The sequence below is a fragment of the Manis javanica genome, chromosome 2 (genome assembly GCF_040802235.1).
Source record: "Manis javanica isolate MJ-LG chromosome 2, MJ_LKY, whole genome shotgun sequence".
Taxonomy (NCBI): domain Eukaryota; kingdom Metazoa; phylum Chordata; class Mammalia; order Pholidota; family Manidae; genus Manis; species Manis javanica.
The window spans coordinates 204099221-204124183 of NC_133157.1; the positions used below are offsets into that span (position 1 = coordinate 204099221).

At 34.1% G+C, this 24963-nt stretch overlaps 1 protein-coding gene across 5 annotated transcripts in view; it reads left to right on the top strand.

Annotated features, from left to right (window-relative positions):
• The first annotated feature begins 2663 nt into the window (after window positions 1-2663).
• Window positions 2664-24963, top strand: part of LOC118969304 (serine/threonine-protein kinase TAO1-like) — a 92361-nt gene continuing 70061 nt past the window's right edge. For 3 of the 5 annotated variants that reach the window (XR_012128401.1, XM_073230036.1, XM_073230038.1), the window contains exons 1-8: window positions 2664-2810; window positions 8125-8196; window positions 10744-10845; window positions 12111-12156; window positions 12781-12877; window positions 14391-14504; window positions 16943-17034; window positions 24696-24789. Coding sequence is in view for 4 of the 5 variants with exons in the window: in XM_073230036.1 (XP_073086137.1) it covers window positions 2679-2810; window positions 8125-8196; window positions 10744-10845; window positions 12111-12156; window positions 12781-12877; window positions 14391-14504; window positions 16943-17034; window positions 24696-24789 (749 nt within the window). In the remaining variant the exon portion in view is untranslated. Of the gene's footprint in view, window positions 2811-8124; window positions 8197-10743; window positions 10846-12110; window positions 12157-12780; window positions 12878-12908; window positions 13105-14390; window positions 14505-16942; window positions 17035-24695; window positions 24790-24963 lie in introns of those variants that run through there. The other 2 variants (XM_073230037.1, XM_073230039.1) reach the window with 2 other exon arrangements.

Sequence of the window (24963 nt, forward strand, 5' to 3'; positions counted from 1 at the left end):
ACTGATTTTAAGTTTACTACCCTCTTATCAGAAAACATTTTGTGTGATTTGAAATTTTTTCACTTGTTAGGATTAGTTTTATGACCCAGTATATGATCTCACAGTGTATGTCATAATGCACACTTGAGAAGAATATACATTCTGTGGCCAGGCTGCATACTGGACTGTCACTAGAACCTGTTGGTTGGTAGTGTTGGTCTGTGGTGATGGTGTTCCAGTTACAGACTTTTCTGTTTTCAGTTGTATCAATTTTTGCCTTGTGTAATTTGAAGCTCTTTTGTCAGGTGAGTATACATTTAAAATTTGATGAAGGAAATCATAACATTATGTAATGTCCCTCTTTACTCCTTGTAATTTTCCTTGCTCTGAAGCTCTGAATATTTTGTCTGGTAGTAATATAGCCTTTAGCTTTCTTTTGTTTAATATTTTACATTTCCTTTAATGGAGGTCAGATTCTCTTTCCATCATCTAAGTCTCTCTCTCTCTCTCTCTCTCTCTCTCTCTCTCTCTCTCTCTCTCTGTTATTTTTGTATTCATTCCACAAATCTTTTGCTTAGATAAAGGATTCTCTTCTGGATTGGCATTTCTTTTCTTTCCTCACTTTAAAGATAGTATTGAACATTCTGTGGCCTCCATTGTATTTTATAAGAATTCTGTGATCATTCAAATTTTAGCTTATCTTTGCTTTTTAGCATTATGACATATTTAGGACTTATCAGACATTACTGTTTGTTATTGATTTTTAGTTTTGATCTTATTATGCCTAAACTCTTTGAATTTGCTCCTTTTGGGGCTTGCTGAGCATCTTCAATCTCTAAATTTATATTTTTGTCAAGTCTGGTATCTTTTCTGCTTTTAGTAAGATTTCTTTTTCTAAAAAAATAAAATTTTCTTTTCCTTTATATAACACCTTAATGTGAAATTTATACAATTTCATACTGTCCCACAAGTTTCTAAGGCTGTATTCATTTTTTGTAATGTTTTTTCCTCTCTTTCAAAATTTTTACAAAATTTTATGTAAAGTCATGCTTGTAATAAAGGTACTATAATTAGATAATTCAAAGTTCTTAAATAAGGTCTCAGGTACATAGAAGGCTTTTTTGTTTTTCACAGGTGTATAAGTTGAATAGGTACAACTTTATATAGAATTTAGTTCAGTCTCCTCATTTTAGGAGTGATAAATTACATGACTTTTCTGTGGTCACATATTGTTGGAAGAATTGTAATTGAAGCATTGTTCCAGGGAACTAATTTCCAGAGCAGAGTGATTGGTAAAAGTGAAGAATATGGTGCAGCCTTGAAAATTTAGAAAAGGAATACAAACTAGTAATTTGAATTTTTAGTGCAATGTAGTAGTAATTTAGGGAACTGCAAAAGATATGTAAATTTGTTTTATGTAGTTAGATATTTAATAACAAGCATTATAATTGGTTCAGTTGACCACTAAAGGGAGACAGGCTTAAAAAATTCTCTGTTGTTTAAAAAATTTTTGAAATTAATAAAATTAAAAACATTAAAGAATTTAAAAAATATGCTTTGGGCATGGAAAAAACTGGCTAGAGCTTTATTTTCCCTTATGAGTTTAATGAAATCAATTTTGGAGTTTTTAATTTTAATTGGTAAATTTAAGGAGGACATGTTAACTAACATTTAATGTACTGCTTACTGCTCCTGAGTACTAGTCTACACTTAACATTTATTAACTCGTTTAACCCTCACAGCTACTCTAGGAGGTAGGTTATTTCTTTCATTTTATAGACTTGGAAAATGAGGCTACCCAGGTTCATAGTTGGTAAGTAATTGTTGGCAGGATTCCTATCTAGGCAGTGTCATTCTAGAACCTGGTTCTGAAGCCTCTCATTTATAGCAGCCATTTTTGAAGTTTGGTAATCTGATACAAAGGAACTGATACCAGAACCACCAGGGAATTCTGTAGTGTATCTACTTACATAATGAAGCAGATTTGATTAGGCCATATTTTAATATGAATCAGGTTATGGAGGAAACAGTTATCTATCTATGTTAAATTCATTATTTTCTCCCATTGCATTTTTCTTAGGAATGTCTGTGTTAGAGTTGATTAAACACTGCCATGTGGTATCTGAAAGGAAAAGAAATCTTACTGAATTAAATCTATTACCTATTATCTTGCATTTGAAGGTCATTAATAGATGGGAATCTTCCTGTTGTTAGAAACATATAATGGGTACATTTTGAGTTGTTGAGCATGTTTTTAATGGTCTTCCTACTGTATTATCTCTTTTGCTGATGAGCTTATTGCATCAGAGTTAGATAAATCTTTAAGTACTGATACAGAAAGCCTTCCAGTACACAAAGATTTATCTAATTTTTAGAAGTGTATGTGTAGTATGTACTTACATACTATGTATAGTGGGAATTTTTTTTTAAAGCAGTACAGGTGATTGTGATGATGAGCTGGGTTTAAGAGTCCTGCACTAGTAGGCAACACTTTTTCAGTGAAATTCCACATCTAAGATAATTTTACATATGTAGTCAGAAAATGATATACTAATTATTCTTAACAACTTTTGCTTTTCCTTTTTTCTTTTCTTATTTCTCTCCAATTGTTTATGCCAACATGGCTTCATTCATACCGATTTCCCAAGGGTTGGGAGAGCAACATAAAATTAGAATCAGACAGCTGATTGCCCAGCAGGATGTCGTCAACTATCCAAGCACAGAGCCTGAAGGACCCTGAGATTGCAGAGCTCTTCTCCAAAGAAGACCCAGAGAAGCGCTTCACAGATCTCAGAAAAGTTGGCCAGGGAGGCTTTGGAACAGTGTTCTTTGTGAGTGTTAAAGGCTTAATGTCAGTGACCAGCATTTATTTAATATCCAGTCCTGGCAGAGTAAAAATCAGTAATACAAAAAGACATAGGCAATAGTCTATTTTACAGTCACTTGCATTAGGTGTATATAAAAAGAGATCATTTTATTTATTGAGCTTCTTAGATTATTGAACAAATGAGAAAGATATTGGGCTTTAATTTCCATGTTGTTTACACTACTTTAGCAGTTTTATGACTTACATTGTTATTGAATCAAATATTGCAAAACACTGACTTACGTAAAGTCCCATACACACATTTCATTATTATTTATTCATTATTTCTTCCTATTAAGAATGCTGTTTTTTCTCAGCAACAAGTTTTGTATAGATGTTTAATATTTTGGTAGTATTACAGATTTAGCTTTTTCATTTTAATGGGTACCTTAAGAATAAAAGAGAAAATGTGTTCCAAATTCTTAACAGTTTTAACTTTTCACTTAATTCTCATTTGTAAATTAGAGGTAAAAATAAGGTAGTAGAAACTCCCTCTGCAATTTTCCTACCCAAAGACGGCTGCTGTTAACATTTAGATAAACATCCTTGCAGAATCTTTTTGTCTACGCATGCTTTAGGTGTGTGTGTGATATAGGTTATGTTTGTTTGATTTCTGGATTGGACACAGAATAAGGGAAGAGGCACTCAGAAAGCAGGTATTTCATAAACAACCTTTTCTCTGTGTTACAGTTTTGTCTGAATGTAAGCTTCTCCCATTGTTCTCCTTAATACTACTGTGCAGAAATATAGAATAAAAAAGGAAAAAAATATACAGCCTCTTAGAAATGGGCCCAATAAGAGAACCCTGTTGAAAAAATCCCTGTCATGTAGCTATTCAATCTGTGTCAGTAGTATTTTTAGTTGACTTATTTTATTAAGTATAATTTATGTACAGTAAATACAGATATATTAAATGTATAGTTTGATGAAATTAGACAAGTTATATGCCATACAACCAACAATTCAAGATACAGAATGGTGATAGTTGTGGGGAATAGAAAGAAGTAGAAAGAGGATAGAATGATAACTTGTTTTACCTCTTTTGATAATAAATATTTAGTATATTTAAAAGTTAAAATTAAGTCATTATGTATGGGGGGGGGGGGAAGTCACTAATAGGCAAGCCAGAACAATGAATCCAAATGTATTTGGGCTATAACCACACTGGAGTAAAAACCAAAACTAATACGAGTAACTTTCATACACAGTATTTTAGCTGTATACCCTCTGTCTGGTTGGGAAGAGGAAAGTGCAAACAAATCTTCAACTCTTCTCCGTAAACTTGTTTCATATTGGTATGGGTGTGACAGTTCTGAAACTGTGTGTTAAAAGATTGAGCAGTGAATAATTTTGGTGTCATTTTGGACTCAGATCCTAACTGAAAAGAATGATAGAAATAGGAAATTGGCAAATGTAAGGAAGAACCACGTGGGACTAGATAGGTATTGCATAGGAATTTGTGGCATTAATATGAACTAATTACATGACATATATATTTCCTAGCTCTCTCTTCTGTAAGATTCTAGTTGCATTGATATCCTAGTAGCAACAAGCACACTTAGCACTCAGATCTTGGATTCCTCACTACATGGATCAAGAGCTCTTGCAGTAGTGGTTCATTCTATTGTGGGGACAAGGATCATAAAAGATAAGCTTTATAACTTGAACCAGAAATGTAAAACATGCTTTTAAAATGAAAAATAGGACCTTTCAAGAGGATGCTAGAACCAGCTTGAAGATGCTCCCACTGGCCCCATCTGGAACAATTTGAACATCAATATAGACATCTATTGATTATAACCCATTGAATAAAATAGGAATTCCTAATTTCCATGACAGATATAGGATGGATAGATAGAAAGGGAGGGCTTTTCTTTATAATAGAATGCTGACTGGTAAATGTGAAGGGAATGGTAGAGTTGGGAAAAACCAGCATTTTGAAATCATCATTGCAAAGATTGTTTAGGGCTAGAATCTTCAGTGTTTGCTAAACCTAGGGGGAAAGTTTGATGAGCAGAATATTTATATAGTTTAAAAGTATCTCTGCACAGGTTGCTAGATACAAAGTAGGAAACAGTGGTTATAACTATATACATTGGAAAGAAATAGTTACACACCTTGAGTGGGTGATGAAAATTTGTAACCAGTGATAAACAGACATTGTATGCATCCAGATATGATACCCTGAAAAGGACACAATATTACTCATGTAGTATTTCAGCCAGAGAGATGTAACCAGAATCTAATCTTGAAGAAGCTTCAGACAAACACAAATTTAGTAAGGTAAGTACTGCTGTGTAGTCTCAAAAAATGCCAGTGTCATAAAGGACAAGGAAGAGTTGAGGAAATTGTTTCATATTAGAGGAGATGAATAAGACATGATAAGTAAGTACAACTCGTAATCCTGAAGAGACAGAGAAACATGACTGTGGACATTAAATATTTTTCTGTTGGTTTTTGTGTATGTGTGTGATAGGCAAAAGTAATCTCATCTTAATCTGATTTAATTTTAATGTAATCATCATTACTAATGAGTTTGGATTTTAATAAATTACAGTCACTTTAACTTACTATTTTAAAGTAATGGTAGAGCTGAAGATTTTGCAATAATAATAGAGTTTACTCTATAATCTTCACCCAGATCCTTTAAAGTTTACAAGTTTCATAACCACAGAACCTTTATCAAAACTAAGAATTCAACATTGACACACTGATACTATGAACTAAACAACACACTTAATTCAGATTTTCCCAGTCTTTGTGCTCTTTTCTGTTCCTGAATCTACTCCAGGTGACTGCACTGCATTTAGTATACCCACTTTTGAATTTTATCTTGTGCTAATTAGAAATGCAGCTCTTTAGCAGAGCAATGAAATTGGACCCTTACCTCATACCATATGTGAACATTAAAATTATAAAACTCTTAGGGTAAAACTGCATGACCTTGCTTTTGTCAAAGGATTCTTAGAAATGACAACAAAAGCATGAACAAAAGAAAAACATAGATATTGGATTTGATCAAAATGTAAAACTTCTATGCTTCAAAACTGTAAAGACAACAATAGAATAGGAGAAATTGTAAATCATATGTCTGCTAAGGGACTTGTGTCTAGAATACATAAATTAACTCTTACAATTCAATTAAAAAAAGGCAACCCAATTTTTAAACGGGCAAAGGATCTGAATTGACATTTCTCCAAAGATGTACAAATGGCCAGAAAGCACATAAAAAGATGTTCAACATCCACTGGTCTCAAATCTTGAAAACATTATACTAAGTGAAAGAAACCAGTCACAAAAGACGATATAGTATATGGTTCCAAAGTGTACAGAATGGGCACATCTCCAGAGACACAGAAAGTAGATTAGTTGTTCTTTAGGGCTGAAGGGGTGAGGAATATGGATAGGAGAGTGATAGCTAAAGGGTGTGGGGTTTCCTTTTTCTTTTTTTTAATGGGGAAAAAATTTGAGGTAAGGTACACATAATATAAAATTTACCATTTTAACCATTTTTAAATGAAACAATTTGGAGTTTCTCTTTAAGGTGATGAAAGCTCTAAAATTGTAGTTATCGGTAAATTGCATATATCTGTCATATTGATCAGTATTGCCATGCATCTGTCAGTGTACTAAAAGCTATAGAATTACACACATTCAAATGGGTGAAATGTGTGCTATGTAAATATCTCATTAAAACTGTTAGAAAAGAATATAGCTGCCTAGATCCATTGACTAAAATCAAGGGGCTCACAAATTGATGAGTAGAGAACATTCTGGAAAAATAAATTCATATTCAAGATCTTATGCATATAGATCCACTTCACCCATTATGTTAGATGGTGCACGTTTTCCTTACCCAGTCTGCTAGTAATTGAAATTGGAAGGTCATTAGTTGTTTCAAGTACCCACTTAAAAGAATATATATATATATATATATATATATATATATATATATATATATTAAGGAACTCTAGGTATAATTTACATACCTGCTTGTCTAATTTTTAAGAGCGTTTTTTAGATTTAAGTTACATACTCTCAGTTCACCAATTTTAAGTGTGCATTTCATAGATTTTTAGTAAGTTAGATTTTTGTAGCCATCACCATAATCTAATTTTATAACATTTTATCTTTGGGAATTCATTAATGACTGAATTGAAGATGAATTCTTCCACAGATGACTAGAGATGATTAACCCTTCTTACTGAACTCATATGAAATGTTTTGCAGCTATCCTCTTGTGCCTTCTTTATATATCATCTTTTTTTTTTTAACTCATAATGAGAATTTGGCTCTTACTTTCTAAGGGGTTAACTTTCATGTTTCTGCTTTTGCTTTTATTTTTTTATCAAAATTCGACAGCAGTGGTAAATAGTAATGGTGATAGCATTTTAGCTGTCTTGTCTTAATTTTAGTTAATAGCTATTTACAATAGACATGATTTATCATGTTGAGGAATTACCTTTCCTGTGTGGGTTTTCTAAGAGTTTGGTCTTCCCTGCATTAAATACATTTAGAGTTGGACTCTTTCTGCATTTTCAGCATTTATTATGCATTTATATGTATAAGTATATATTTTCCCCTTTGATTTGTAAAAAAATATGGCAAATTATGAAATGTTTTCCTGTATCAAAATTTTGCATTTCTATGGTAATATATTTTATCCAAATGAAATATTCTTTTAATGCCCGGTAATATTTGGTTTTAAAATTTTATTTAGAGTTCCCTTGTCTACATTTATAAGTCAGATTGGTACCTAACTTTCTATTTTGCGCTGCTTGTGAGGGTTTAGTTGTTGGGTTAGACTGCCTCCTTACAATTAATGGGGTAGCTTTCCTTTTTCTCCCCTTTTATCCTGGGAAGTTTCCCTAGTGAAACTGCTCCGCTCACAACAATTTTAAAGACAATTAGTATTCTTTTCAATCTTCCACCACTGTTTTACTCAAATTACTTCTCTAGATCAATTTTAGTAGTTCTTTCCTAGAGAATTGTCCATTTCATTGAAATTTTGACATTTACAGGCCTACCATAGATTGTACTAGTCATTTTGTTTGTTTATAGTTCTATTCAAATTTCTATATTTTTCCTCTCAACTAGCTCATTCAAAGATAAACATGCATTATTTTTATTTCTAAAGTACCAGCTCCTTGATAATTTGATACACTTTTTGTTATCTATTTACTTATGTTTTTAATGTTCTTTAAAAGCAGTTTTGATATCTCTTTGGACATGGTAGTTTATAAATGTTTATTTTAACAGTGGTCTTCTGTCTTTTTTAGGCACGAGATGTGCACACCAATGACATGGTGGCTATCAAGAGAATACCTTATAGTGGAAGGAAGGCTACGGAGGTAGGTGAAATATGTATGTTTGTATTGGCATGTTAAAGAAAGCCATACCGTTTTTAATTGGGGATAGGTGGGAATTTTTTCAAAAAATATTGAAAAATATACAAATCCTAAGGTTTATCTCAGTGAATTTTCTTCCACAGACTCAATGTGCCCATTTAACCTGTACCTAGAGCCATAAACAACATTCCTGACATCCCAGAAACCTCCCAACTGTGTCCCTTACTTTTAAGTTTTTTAGATATGTGCTGCTGACACGAGTTTAATGTTTTAAATTGTTTAGCAGATTATTCTATAATAGAGGGATTATCATGTCTGAGAAAGTAAACTAGAATAAGGTACATTTGACAGTAAGTATACTGGATATAAATTTTTAATGGTTGAGAAATTATTTAACGGCTGTTTCAAATAATCATTGGCAGCTATATATCAAGTCTGAAAAATAAGGCAGTGGATAATCTGAAAAATAAAATTACTGATACTGTATTGCATGTACTTTAGTTCATCAGTATTCTGACTAGTTCTTCCTTATTTGTGTGAATTTATAAAATTACTTTCTAAGTCTGTTCTCTTTGACTTTCTATAATTCTTTAAAAAATTTATTTACTTTTAATTGTGGTAAAGTACACAAAACAAATTTACCATCTTAACCTCTTTAAGTGTAAGTTCACTGGTGTTAAGGATATTCACATTGCTGTGCAACCATCACCACCATTCATCTCCAGAATTCTTTCATTTTGCAAAAGTGATATTCTGCACCCATCAAACAATAACACCTCATTCCCGCCTCCCCGCAGCCCTTGGAAATCACCTCTCCAATTTCTGTCTCTATCTATTTGACTACTTTAGGTATCTCATGTAATTGAAATTATGCACTATTTGTCCTTTTGTGAAGACTGGCTTGTTTCACTTAATATAGTGTCCTCAAAGTTCATCTATGTTGTAGTGTGTCAGAATTACCTTTCTTTTTAAAGCTGAATTATATTCCTGTGTGTGTATGTAAAAACACCACATTTTGTCCATCTACCATTTGTAAATGGACACTTAGTTGATTCTACCCCTTGGTTATTGTGAATAATGCTGTTATGCACATAGGTATACAAGTATTTCTTTGAGTCCCGGCTTTTAAACTTTAGGGTATATGCCCAGAGGTAGAATTGCTAGATCAGTCTTTAATTTTTAAAGGTTTTGGCTTTCTACATTTCTGTAATCTCTGTTTTGTGGTAAATATTGTTTTTTGTGATAAACCAAAAATCTCTTAATAGTTTCTAAAACCCCTAAAAAACCTCCATTTTTTACAAGTTGAATTTTATTTGCCATTCTACAGTATAACATTAAAACCAGCTTTCATAGCAGACTTGTGCTGGAGTCTGTTTAATTAGTCATGCCTAGAACAAAAAGTTTCACCTAGGGCATCATCTTCTCTCATGTAATATTGTGTCCTTCCTGGAAGTTTTTTTTACATTGAAGAATACAGGTTTTAGCTTGGTTTTGTTTTGAGAGTTTGCCTCCCAGAGCACTCAAATTTGAAATGTAAAGCCCATAAAACACTTTCTGAAGTTAGCATCTTACAGCTTACACATTTTACACTGTGAATATCTTGCTCTATTTTCTTGAGGGCTTATGAAATAACATAGGAGATATAGGATCTTAAAATCCAGTGCAAAACATTTTTTAAAGTTCTGTATTCTAGTTCCCCTACCTTTAGAAATATGATACAAGCCAGCGGTAAAGCTTGGAAAAATGGAAACAAGAACAAAAAACAGATTCCAAGTTCCCATCCCACATCTCCTAAGCCTCCAGAGTCTCTGGTATGGACCCAAGTACCTGTATTTTCAGTTCCCTGATTGCTTCTGACAAGTCACCCTACTTAGGATATGGCCTAAGTTTCTGAAGTTGTCATAGAGTAGCTTTTATTGCTGAAGATTTATCTGTTACTTACTAGTAGGCGTCAATGGGAAGGCTCTTCGGGAAATCCTGTAGGAAAATGTTTCCATGCTGCTTGGTTTTTCTGTGAACTTCCCTCTGTTATAACCTAAGTGTTCACTAGCATTTTAGAATATGTGCATTTAGGAATTTAGGTAATTACTTGGCTTGAGTTTAAACAGCAGAAAAAACATCACATTTGGTAGACAATGTAAGCCAAAAACACAACAGCTGAACTTTAAGGTATGTAAATTACACAACAATAAAGCTGCAAAAAAAGAAGGGGGAGGTTGAACTTTTGAAGAAAAACCACTAAATACAGTATATAGTTTTCAACTAGCTTGGTGTGTGGTTGTAAAATTTTTATAAGACTCATTGATAATAAACTTTATGAAAATAAAAATATGTCCTACCAGGAATGAATTTTACATTATTGAGTTGTAAAGTATATAAATGTAATTTCTTTAAAACGTATTAGTTTGACATTTAAATATTACAAATAAAGCAAAGTTGTATGTTCTTGTTAACTTTTTAATCTAACAATTACTTTTGTACTTATATAGTTTTCTAAGGAAAGGCAACTGTTCCTAGTTCTTTCCTTTATTCTTTTTTTTCTCCCCACAGAGATGGCAGGGTATTATTAAGGAAGTCAGGTGCCTACGAACATTAAAACATCCCAACATTGTAGAATACAAAGGCTGCTATTTACGTGAGCAGAGAGCATGGGTAGGTATCTGCTCTCCCTTTGCTGTAATTTTAGTAGGGTTAGTTTATAATTAATTCAAAAATGTCTCAAAATAGTTGTGTAAAGCCACGCACAAACACCTTGATATGTTAGCTCATACTGAGAAAAGAGGAGCAGCTTTTCCTGAAACTCTTAGGCAGTAAGAGATGACGGAACTTTTGCCGGTTGATTGCAGAGATTCAGCTGACCGTTACGTGCACTGGAAAATGTTCCGATGTATGTTAGCGGTGTCATTCTTCAAATGCTTTATCAAACATTTGTTGAGAACAATCCTATCAAAGGATGAAAATCAGCATTTATTTTTGACATAAATGTATTGTAAGCTATTTAACCACAAGGATCTTGGTTGGAATATTGGTGGTGAATCCTGGTGAAATCTGAACTGATTGTGATTCTTTGGCTGAATAATACTGAAGGTAGAAAATTGGGACATTTTATTGTAGAAAATGGAGATTAATTTTGCCCCGTTGAAACTAAGATAAGGTAGTAATCTTACAATGGTATAGGCATAGTAATTATGTCTTTTCAGAGAAAGGCTAATTTTTCTTTAAATAGGAATGACCTTTTATTTTTAATAAGCTACAGCTGATTATCATTTTAGTATACAGAACTTAGATTTATTTAGACTTGTAATGTTTGGTTTAATTTGATGGTGATGGTACTCCTAATTTGAGTCTGTGGTAAAAGAAAAAACAGTGACAGAGAGGGTAGGCTGCCTCTCTATCTTTCAAGTTTCTCCATCTGTAAAACAAGGATGATAATAGGGTCTCCTTCCAGAGGCGGTTATGAGGATTAAATTAGTTAATATATATAAAATACCTGGCACGTAAGAGGTGCTCTGTGTTTGCTTTATAGGAAAGATTTAAACTGTAACCTAAACTTTGTATATATAGTACCAGAGGACGATTTTCTGATTCCTAACAATACCAGTATTGCTACTATAGGTTAATATTAATGGAATATGTATATTCCTTTATAGCTTTAGTTAGTAATTATATGAAACACACATCTTCTACAAGCAGTTATATGTCGGCATTATGAAAGATTAATGTAGCATTGGCTTAACTTCATGTATGCATTTAACAAGTTCCAAAATGTATACTTATATTTAAAGGTAATTGATAACTAGAGTTTGTTTCACTTCTAAGTATCTTCTTGATCTCCTTGGTGTATTTATTTTATCTCATATAGAATCTTTTTATTTTAATAATGTATTTTAATGTTTTTATCATTTTTTCCCCTGTAGCTTGTAATGGAATATTGTTCAGGATCTGTTGTAGATTTGCTGAAGGGTAAGTTTCCTTTATTTATTAAGAAAAGAAAAGTATTAGTACAATAAAATGAGAGTGCATTTACTAAGAGATTTTTTAAATAATGTTACAACTTTCCAGGAAGAGCAAAAACGATTGTCTCTTCCTGGTAAGTTGTAACATTATTAAAAAAATCTCTTAGTGAATGCACTCTCATTTTATTGTACTAAATTCTAGAGTCTCAGCGTGGTATGCACTGTCCTCATTAAATACTATGTTTTAGCATAACAGATGAGTTTTCTTTCATTATGATTTAAGCGGCATTTTTCTGCATTCTTTATCATTAAACTTGATTTGTTCCTTCTGTTCAGAATGAAGATATGTAGGAATATAAAAAGGGAAAGCTCCTCTTTCATTGTTTTATAATCATGAAATAATTGTTAAATGTTAACTTAGAGGAAAATTAGCTGTGAACTATAATAACTAGGCACAACTGCGCACTTATTAAGTTCAATTGCTTTGTTTTATTATCTTGGAAAGCAAAAAATTCCTTCTTGCTAAATGTTAGTTTTTCAAAATTTGCCCATATATTAGATATGTGTATATATATTTTAAAATAGAAGTTTTCTATAGAATAATTATTTTCAAATAAAATCTTATTTTAAGTTCACAAAAAGCCATTACAAGAAATGGAAATAGCAGCAATTATACATGGTGCTCTTCAGGGATTAGCCTACTTACATTCTCGTGCCATGATCCATAGGTAAGTACTTTAAAAATTACCATATATTAATTTGCAAATTTCTCAGACCTAGAATTTATTAATCCTGAAAGCTTTGTTGATTTTTGCTAAATAAAAGTACTCTGGAGTTTTACAAACTCATATTTTTTTAGGTTATCCATGTCTTAAAATGAATATACTAATTTATTTGATCTCTCTGTTGAGAATAATTTTTATCTTTTTCTACACATGCTGCTGGACTTTCCGAAGTATGTGCACTTTATAGATTTGTGATAGAAATTTAATTATAGAAAAGTTTAATTTGTGAAGTGGAAAAGATGATAGGGATTATGTAGTCTTACTTGTTTCATTTTATAAATGAGGAAACTGATGCCCCAATTTGTGACTCACTTCTCAAAGCTGATAAAGCAAGATAGATTAGACTAGAGCTAACCTAGACCTTTTGTCCTCCTGGTGACCCATAATGCCGGATTTGTTCCATTGATTCCATGACAGAGACAAGTAAAAGCTACTTAACACTCTATGCTTTTGAGATAATTCTTGATAATGGATAGTAATTTAAAGATTAAACCATCATAAACTACATTTTTAGCATTGGTACTGGTTTTGCCTATTTTTAGAAGGAAGGTAGCATTTTAAAAATTATCTATGTGAATCAGACAATACATAGTAAACTTACATAATAGAGTCACTGCAAATTAATGGGTTATCAGTTTTTTAGATGAGGGTAGTAAGGTCCAAGAGAAATGCACATGCATAGTAAATAAGAGAATGAAAGAGTTGGAAGCAGAATCTAAGGTCTTCTCAATTTCAAAGAACCTTCCATTTTTAAAAAAAAACAAATGGAAGAAAATAGATTGACATAATATTACATCCATTATAATACTATATAGTATGAATTGACAAGTGCTTAGAAATTTTTTTCTTTTTGAATGTTATAGTGCCCATTGTGCATACAATACCATTATAATTTTTTTAGTTCACATATACATTGCTGATTTAGAAAAGAGCTTAAAAGTAAATTTGGGATCATTGATATTACCTTACCCATATGTTTCAGTTTTCATTTCATATTTAGGTAGGAGAACTATGATAAAATTTGGAATGATATGAGTAATTTTAAAAAATTTGGGGCATCAGGTTCTTTTTTTTCCATTTTATTGTTAAGGCTATACTCAGAAATCTTACAGTCATATAAGAATGTTCAGCTAAATTTTTAAAACCATTATTTGTGCCAATAAACAGGCACTCAAATATCGAGTCCTTGCTACTAATTACCTAATTTTTTTCTTCTGTTTCTCCTGCTATTTTATCTTCTCTTTTAGAAAATTGTTACTATATACTTACAGGAATTCTGTGTATCTCATTTCTTAGTTTGGATCTTAATTCTCATTATCCCAACTGAGAGATTATCCAAGGCCTTAATTATTCTGATTTCTCCTTCCCTATTTTATAAATTTTTATATGATTTTATCATTTTCAGTATAATCTTACAAAGGAAAGACAAATAATTTTCTGTGTTCCTTAAACCCAGAGACATCAAAGCAGGAAATATCCTTCTGACACCACGAGGCCGGGTGAAACTTGCTGACTTTGGATTTGCTTCCATGGCTTCTTCTGCCAAGTCTTTTCTGGGGACGCCGCATTGGTAAGCGTAGTCCTATCTGGTATTGATCCTCATGATTGAAATGGGCAGTGTGTGGTGGTACTTTTATCAGGTGCTTTATGTTTCTCCTGGAAATACAGTGCTGCTTTAGATATTACTCTAAGCACTGTAGTTTCAGATACAGATTTGGAGTGCTGCCCTTGGATCTCCTATTGATTTATTTGTCCCCTCTGTGTTTCTTTCCTGTTATCATCCACATCATGTATTGAGGGTAGGAGTGAAAAAATTTAAATCTTTAAGAAGGGAGAAGATAGAAATGCTAAGTGGAAATTTTCTTTAGATTTATACTTACTGTGTGTCAGTATCTTCTGAATAAGAGTACCTGAAGACTGGTAGCTGATTAGGAACTTTTGTTTTCATTTTTTATTGTGGAGAATTTCAAGTATACAGGGAAATAGACAAAAATATAACGAAGGCTTACACAGCGGTCAGCTCAGCCTAACAGCACCTCCCCAGGGCCTGGCTGCCCTGTGTACTTGATCTTCTTGCCCTCCCTCCCACCTCCAGTTATTTGAAGTGACTTCTAGACATCATCTAATTTTATTCATAAAAAATTCCATATTTATGTCAGCAAGTATGAAGGGAATAATTTTCCACATCTTCAACTTCCATAGATGTCCTCTCTCTGTATATGTTGAGAAGTGTCTTAGGTCTACTGCATCTTCTTTTCCACCTACCTTTCAAATCTCCCAACGCCCAGTTTGTTAAAGAAAGGCTTCTCACCCATCCTGACGAGTAGAGTGATGCATTGTTCTGAGAATTAAAAACCTCAAACCAACCCTAGAGGGACAATCTGAGAACATGTAACATCTAGAATATATAGCATCAGAAATATTGAAGAGTTAGGACACCAAGTTTTGGCAAAGGGCCTTCTGCCTTCACAGTCATCTCTCTTCAGTTCTTTTTACTCCTTACTTTTTCTTTTCCCCAATTGTCTTTCCACCCATCTTCTTTTCTAGTGAATCACAAATTATCTCATTTACAATGGGGACATTTGTCGTGAGGACACATTAACATGTTATTTACAATGAAAAATGAAGTTTGGCATTTCCTGACAGAAAATAATTCTGATTTGAATGGTTGATATGACCATGCAGACTGGGATTGCTAATTAGGATATTATACAGCAGTGTTTTTAATGAATGAGAGAGGTCCTCAGCTCCAAGTTGTAAATATCTGTAAAGCACATATACAAAATAATGTATATACATATGTGTGCATTATATCCTTTGCAATTATTAAGTTTATAAAATTTAGATACCAACTCAAAAATGTACAAGTGGATACATTCTTTTAGTAAATTCATTGGAAGTAAGAAAATAAAAACTTTGAAGACTACTGTTCTGTATGACCAAAAATTTCTTATGTAGAACCCTAGTTTAGATAGAATCCTCTTCCCCTGTATAAAAAAAGGGTTCTTTGGACAAATAATGCTTCTTAATGGTCCCCCTCTTTATAAATCAGTGGTCAATATTAGATACTAGAAAGGAGCTAGAAAGTTGTGCATTAAAAACAAAACTACTTTTTTAACTTTGTTGAACTTAGTGGCTCCCCAAGCTTACTTCAACATCTTAACACATTACAAGCCCTCTATTATTGGCAATTGAAACTTACATATGTACTAATTTGTATATGGTATATTAGGAACACAGCACTATGTACATATTTACATATTTTTACACACAGGAACACACATACGCCTGGTGAGAATCTTATTGAGCAGAAACTTCTAAATGTTTGTCTGTGCTTAACAAGTACAAAGGAAGTATAAGGTGAAGCACCAGTGAGAACATTAGAGTCTAGCTGAAGATGCGAACTAGCGTTTCATTTTATAACCAAGACGCCTCCAGAGTTAATAATTGTATGATTTATTTAGTTATGGGTGGCGGTCCTAGCCACTTTTATCACAGAACACTACTCCTATTTGCAAAAAAGACTGACAAACTGCTTATTCATTGTTGCTTATTGTGGCAGATATTTTCTCAGCTAAATGTAGTGAGATTGTTTACTTCAAGAAAACAAGTGCCAGTGACAAAATGCCCTCTTTCGAGCAAAATTTAGACTTTTGTAATAAGATGTTGAAACCGAAATGTTTGAGAACCACTGCATAAAGGATATACAATATTACAATCTGCAAACTTGAATTGATGCAGAATGCAACCCTGCTCTGGGGAGTCTTTCCACCAGGATGCTGGTACGTGATCATGACAAATGGTGAGAATAATTCTAACACTGTATATGCAACGGTAAATATTTACCTCACAACCTGTAATGCATTTATTTCCCATTATAAGAATTCTTATGTCCAGGTATATCATCTGGAATTCACACAGGTATTCTCCATGTGGACGGTCATTACGTTTTTAAAGAATAGTATACTTTCTTTTCTTTTTTAACTTAAGTATCATTTTATGTTTTAGGATAGCCCCAGAAATAATTTTACGCAAGAATGAAGAAAAATATGATAGGAAAGTAGATGTATGGTCTCTGGGAATAACATGTATTCAAATAGGTAAGCATTGCTCTTTATTACTGTGTAGTAAGTTTGATGAATGTTTTACCTCAATTTCTGTACCAAATAACAGATTTTTATTTTTATGTCAGTGTTTAAGGGGAGCAATAAATCTATGAAGGTTGTCACTTTGGTTATTTGGCAATTTGTGTGTGTGTGTGTATATATAATATATATAATATATATATTATATATATATGTTAGTTTAGGTATATTATATTTGCTGTATTAAATTAGGTCTAAAATAGTTTCTACTGTGGTATTAATTTTGTGGTATCTGTGTCTAATATTTAATGAGTATTTGTTAAACACCTAGAATATGTCTATGGTTATAGATTTATCACCTATGAAGGGTCTCTAAAGCATTCATGAATTACTTACTGCTACTATGGTTACTTAATACTTTGTGTTAGGTATGAGGATTAGACTATCAGGCTGCATACCTTATTGTACAGCTTGATTTTTTTTTTGGTATCATTAATCTACAATTACATGAAGAACATTATGTTTACTAGGCTCCCCCCTTCACCATGTCCCCCACCTCATACCCCTTCGCAGTCACTGTCCATCACCGTAGTAAGATGCTGTAAAATCACTACTTGTCTGCTCTGTGTTGCACAGTCCTCCCCGTGCCCATCCCACACTCTACATGCTAATCGTAATGCCTCCTTTCTTTTACCCCACCCTTATCCCTCCCTTTGCACCCATCTTCCCCACTCCCTTTCCCTTTGTTAACTATTAGTCCATTCTTGGGTTCTGTGATTCTGCTGCTGTTTTGCTCCTTCAGTTTTCCTTTGTTCTTATACTCCACAGATGAGTGAAATCATTTGGTACTTGTCTTTCTCTGCCTGGCTTATTTCACTGAACATAATACCCTCTAGCTCCATCCATGTTGTTGCAAATGGTAGGATATGTTTTTTCCTTATGGCTGAGTAATATTCCATTGTGTATATGTACCACATCTTCTTTATCCATTCATCTACTGATGGACATTTAGGTTGCTTCCATATCTTGGCTATTGTAAATAGTGCAGTTATAAATATAGGGGTGCATCTGTCTTTTTCAAACTGGAGTGCTGCATTTTTAGGGTAAATTCCTAGAAGGAGAATTCCTGGTTTCAAATGACATTTCTAATTTGAGGATTTTGAGGAACCTACATATTGCTTTCCACAATGGTTGAAATAATTTACATTCCCACCAGCAGTGTAGGAGGGTTCCCCTTTCTCCACAACCTTGCCAACATTTGTTGTTGTTTATCTTTTTGATGATGACGATCCTGACTGGTGTGAGGTGATATCGCATTGTGGTTTTAATTTGCATTTCTCTGATGACAGGCGATGTGGAGCATCTTTTCATGTGTCTGTTGGCCATCTGAATTTCTTCTTTGGGGAACTGTCTATTCAGCTCCTCTGTCCATTTTTTAATTGGATTAGTTGCTTTTTGTTTGTTGAGGTGTGTGTGAGCTCTTTACATATTTTGGATGTCAACCCTTTATTGGATATGTCACTTATGAATATATTCTCCCATACTGTAGGATACCTTTTTGTTCTATTGATGGTGTCCTTTGCTGTACAGAAGCTTTTTAGCTTGATATAGTCCCGCTTGTTCATTTTTGCTTTTGTGTCCCTTGCCCGGGGAGATATGTTCATAAAGAAGTCACTCATGTTTATGTCCATGAGATTTTTGCCTATGTTTTTCTCTAGGAGTTTTATGGTTTCATGACTTAATTCAGGTCTTTGATCCATTTTGAATTTACTTTTGTGTATGGGGTTAGACAGTGATCCAATTTCATTCTCTTACATGTAGCTGTCCAGTTTTGCCAGCACCATCTGTTGAAGAGACTGTCATTTCCCTTTTGTATGTCCATGGCTCCTTTATTGCATATTAATTGGCCATATATGTTTGGGTTAATGTTTAGAGTCTCTATTCTGTTCCACTGGTCTGTGACTGTGTTCTTGAGCCAGTACCAAATTGTCTTGATTACTGTGCTTTGTAGTAGAGCTTGAAGTTGGGGAGCGAGATCCCCCCCCACTTTATTCTTCCTTCTCAGGATTGTTTTGGCTATTCGGGGTCTTTTGTGGTTCCATATGAATTTTTGAACTATTTGTTCCAGTTCATTGAAGAATGCTGTTGGTAATTTGATAGGGATTGCATTGAATCTGTATATTGCTTTGGGCAGGATGGCCATTTTGACGATACTAATTCTTCCTAGCCAGGAGCATGGGATGAGTTTCCATTTGTTAGTGTCCTCTTTAATTTCTCTTAAGAGTGTCTTGTAGTTTTCAGGGTATAGGTCTTTCACTTACTTGGTTAGGTTTATTCCTAGGTATTTCATTCTTTTTGATGCTATTGTGAATGGAATTGTTTTCCTGATTTCTCTTTCTATTAGTTCCTTGTTAGTGTATAGGAAAGCTACAGATTTCTGTGTGTTAATTTTGTATCCTGCAAATTGGCTCAATTCCGATATTAGTTCTAGTAGTTTTGGAGTGGAGTCTTTAGGGTTTTTTATGTACAATGTCATGTCATCTCCAAATAATGAGAGTTTAACTTCTTCTTTACCAATCTGGATTTCTCGTATATCTTTGTTTTGTCTAATTGCCATGGCTAGGACCTCCAGTACTATGTTGAATAACAGTGGGGAGAATGGACATCCCTGTCTTGTTCCCGATCTCAGAGGAAGAGCTTTCAGCCTCTCGCTAGTTGGTATGATGTTAACTGTGGGTTTATCATATATGGCCTTTATTATGTTGAGGTACTTGCCCTCTATGCCCATTTTGTTAAGAGTTTTTATCATGAATGGATATTGAATTTTGTCAAATGCTTTTTCAGCATTTATGGAGATGATCATGTGTTGTTTCCTTCTTTTTGTTGATGTGGTCGATGATGTTGATGGATTTTCGACTGTTGAACCATCCTTGCATCCCTGGGATGAATTCCACTTGGTCATGGTGTATGATCGTATTTTGTTGATTATTTTTGCATCTATGTTCATCAGGGATATTGGTCTGTAGTTTTCTTTTTTGCCGGGGTCTTTGCCTGGTTTTGGTATTAGGGTGATTTTGGCTTCATAGAATGTGTTTGGGAGTATTCCCTCCTCTTCTAATTTTGGAAAACTTTAAGGAAAATGGGTATTATGTCTTCTCTGTATGTCTGATAAAATTCCGAGGTAAATCCATCTGGCCCAGGGGTTTTGTTCTTGGGTAGTTTTTTGATTAGCACTTCAATTTTGTTGCTGTTAATTGGTCTGTTTAGATTTTCTGTTTCTTTCTGGGTCAGTCTTGGAAGGCTGTATTTTTCTAGGAAGTCCATTTCTCCTAGGTTTCCCAGCTTGTTAGCATATATGTTTCCATAGTATTCTCTAATAATTCTTTGTATTTCTGTGGGCTCCGTTGTGATTTTTCCTTTCTTGTTTCTGATTCTGTTGATGTGTGTTAACTCTCTTTCTCTCTTAATAAGTCTGGCTAGAGGCTTATCTGTTTTGTTTATTTTCTTGAAGAACCAGCTCTTGGTTTCCTTGATTTTTTTTCTATTGTTTAATTCTTCTCAATTTTATTTATTTTTTCTCTGATCTTTATTATGTCCTTCCGTCTGCTGACCTTAGGTCTCATTTGTTCTTCTTTTTCCAGTTTCAATAATTGTGACATTAGACTATTCATTTGGGATTGTTCTTCCTTCATTAAATATGCCTGGATTGCTATATACTTGCCTCTTAAGACTGCTTTTGATGCGTCCCACAGAAGTTGAGGCTTTGTGTTGTTGTTGTCATTTGTTTCCATATATTGCTGGATCTCCATTTTGATTTGGTTGTTGATCCATTGATTATTTAGGACATGTTGTTAAGCCTCCATGTGTTTGTGAGCCTTTTTGCTTTCTTTGTACAATTTATTTCTAGTTTATACCTTTGTGGTCTGAAAAGTTGGTTGGTAGGATTTCTATCTTTTGAATTTACTGAGGCTCTTTATGTGGTCTAGTATGTGGTCTATTCTGGAGAATATTCCATGTGCACTTGAGCTGAATGTGTATCCTGTTACTTTTGAATGTAGATTTCTATAGATGTCTATTAGGTCCACCTGTTCTAGTGTGTTGTTCAGTGCCTCTGTGTCCTTACTTATTTTCTGTCTGGTGGATCTGTCCTTTGGAGTGAGTGGTGTGAATACATTGCATTCTATTTCCTCACTTAATTCTGTTAGTATTTGTTTCACATATATATGTGCTCCTATATTGGGTGCATATATGTTTATAATGATTATATCCTCTTGTTGAACTGAGTCCTTTACATTATGTATGTCCTTCTTTACCTCTTGTTTCTTTCTTTGTTTTGAAGTCTATTTCGTCTGATACTAGTATTGCAACACCTGCTTTTTTCTCCCTGTTGTTTCTATCAAGTATTTTTTTCCACCGTTTGACTTTTATTCTGTCCATGTCTTTGGGTTTGAGGTGAGTCTGTTGTAAGCAGCATATAGATGGGTCTTGCTTTTTTATCCATTCTGTTAATCTGTGTCTTTTTATTGGTGCATTCAGTTCATTTACATTTAGGGTGATTATTGAAAGATGTGTACTTATTGCCATTTCAGACTTTAGATTTGTGGTTACCAAAGGTTCAAGGTTCGCTTCTTTGCTACCTTACTTTCTAACTCAACTCACTTATGAAGCTATTATAAACACAGTCTGATGATTATTTCTCTCTCTTCTTATTCGTCCTCCTTCATTCTTCATATGCTGGGTGTTTTCTTCTCTGCTCTTTTTAGGAGTGCTTCCATCTAGAGCAGTCCCTCTAAGATACCCTGTAGAGGTGGTTTGTGGGAGGCAAATTACCTCAACTTTTGCTTGTCTGGGAATTGTTTAATCCCTCCTTCATATTTAAATGATAATTGTGCTGGATACAGTACATATACACAATGGAATATTATTCAGACATAAGAAGAAAAGAAATCCTGCCATTTGTAACAACATGGATCAACCTCAAGGGTATTATGCTAAGTGAAATAAGCCAGAGACAAAATACCATATGATTTCACTTATTTGTGGAATCTAAACACAAAACAAAAGGAACACAGTAGCAGTAAACTTATAGACACTGAGTAGTGACTGGTGGTTACTGTGGGGGAGGGATTGAGGTGAGTAGTTGAGGGTGAGGGCAATAAAAGGGCACTAAAATTTTCAGTCATAAGTTGGTCACCAGGATAGTAGTATTGCATGGAAAATATAAGCACTGCTTCTGTAACATTTTCCTATGTTGACAGTAACTGCTGTAATGGGGGTGAGGATTTAATATGGGTGACTGTTGAACCACTGTGTTGTATACTTGAAACTAATATAAGATTCAATATCAATGATACCTCAATTAAAAAAAATATTTGAAATGGAAAATATCCTTTGAATCCACTGAAGGCTACCGCAGTCTAGATTTAGTAAATCTCCATGGTTTTTAGCTAAGTTCAGTGTTCTTTGAGTAAATAGAGATGTTCAGCTTTATAGTAAATGACAGATCAAAAATCACACTCTGGTTTGATATATTGATGGTACACCACTTAGAATTTTTGAATACTTTTATAAATCACAGTAGAAACACGTTATTTTATTAAGAATTTCTTCAGTAATCCCTTCCCTTTCCTGAATCAAACTACTCATTCTTAAAGCTGTTGGGAGGACAGTATAAAGTAGGTGTCCATGTCACCTGCTGAGCCATGGTAGCCCGGCGTGGCGTGTCAGAGTCCTGTGAGGAGAGGAGGGAGTTCCCACAGACAGAATGCCTTGTATGTGGAAGCAGAACCTGTGCAGGGAGGGCGGCAGTCAAGTTTGGAGATTCAGAGTCCTGGTGGGGTAACCAAAGCATTCAGACCTGGAAGTAGCCCAGCATGGGGTGTCAGAGGCCAAGGAGCACGTCCACATTTGGTGGTGGGTCACGTGACACCGTGGCAGTGCCTGATTGAAAGGAAGGGGGCTTCCCTCCTGAGGGCTGATGAGGAGGGCCTCACTGCAGAAAGTGATCCAGTTTATATGGGGTGTCAGAAACTGAGTGGATGAAGTGGACATTCACACTGTAGACAGGCTTGGAATGGGGTTTGAAAACTTGAAGGGGAAAAAGGGAAAGGGTGGTGGCTAAGATGGGAGACTATGTACAGGGGCGAGTCATCAAATATATTAAGGATAATGAGAGTGCGGTTTTTTACTATCCGAGAAGGGTGCTACAAATAATGGAAAGAGAAGGCTCGAATAAATAGTACTATAGCATTGGATTTGAGATATTGTAGTGAACTCAGTTGTTTTCAATAAACAACTAAAGATGTTTAATGTGCAAGTATGAATACAAATAGATGAGGGACGTGTGTGTTCCCTTCCTTTATCCACTGACAGGATCTAAGAGAAGTGACACGGGCAGTAGCATTGAGCACACTGCCTGCCACAGCTCCTTGGAGCCATGTCTACAGTAGGGAAAGCATAAGATGATCCTGGAATATCTTAGTGGGCCAGAGAGCAAGGAGCTGAGCAGGGAATGATGGAGCCATGCCGGAAAGGCAGAAGTCGGCTAAAAAGATTCTCAACTGCTCAAAAATGAAACAATTTCAACATCAAAATAAATGATAGTAGCAGGTTATAAATTATTAAATGAAGAATCTAAATCTATACAATAAGAGAATAAAATGATCTTTATGCAAAACAGAATATTTATATAGACTCAAGTACCTTTTCACAAATACTTAATAATTACAAAGGAAAAAAGTGAAACTTCACCATGAAACCTTGTGGAATGGCCGTAAGTGATCAAAGTGATCACCATCAATGACAAGACGATCTGAAACCATGGACCTGTTCCATAGGATCATCGTAGAATACACTGAGGAAAGCATGACACTTCCTTCTGTGATATTCCTGCCAGAGATGTGGAAACTAAATTTAATGACAGCACAAAGCCAAACTGAGGGATATTCGAGAGTCAAAATTGTATACTTGTGAATTGTCAAGGTCATGACTTCAACTGTCACCTTCAGACTAGAAAAAGAAGGGCAAATTCAATCCACAGTAAACAGAACAAAGAGACCCAGAAAAGATCAAAACAGAAATCAATTAAATAGAAAATGAAAACAATAGAGAAAATCAATGAGATCACAAATTAGTTCTTTGGGAAAATTGATGAAATTAATAAACCTCTAGCTAGTTTGAACAGAAGGAAGACACAAACAACCAATATCAGGAATGACAGGTGACATGACTCCAGATTTTACACATATTGAAAGGATTATAGAAATATTTTATGAACAGTTCTGTGTAAGTTTAAAACTTAGAAAAAATGGAGAATTTCCTTTAAGCATGCAGATGATCAAAGGTCATTTTTGCTACAAAGGACATTATTGGGACATTTGATTGAAACTACAATAGAGCTTGAGATTAGATAATAGTCATGTGTTCATATTAATGGTCTGATTTAATGACTATTAGGTTCTGTTAGAATGTTTTTGTGTATTAGAAAAATGCACTATTTAGAAGTGTGCATCAGGGCTGCAATTTCCTCACTATTGACTCACTTAACTAAGTTCTCTGAATCCTACTTGCAACTTTTTTCCTAAGTTGGGGTTTATTTAAAAAAAAAAAACTAACAGTGCTTCCATGCTCCTATATAACAGGCACATATTTAACAGGAAGTTTCATTTCTTTTATAGCGGAAAGGAAGCCTCCTTTATTTGATATGAATGCAAAGCGTGCCTTATATCACATTATCAGAAATAACCCCCCTACATTACAGTCTAATGAATGGTGAGTATGGCTGAGAGATATATTGTTCAACATGGTAAAATTTAAATACTTTTTCATAATGTTATCAAAATGATTTCATGTCAATGAGGTGAAGTGTATACAACCTGAAGAAATATTAAAATAGCTTTATTTTATCCTTACATCATGTTTATCCTTTATTATCTCTACTTTTCA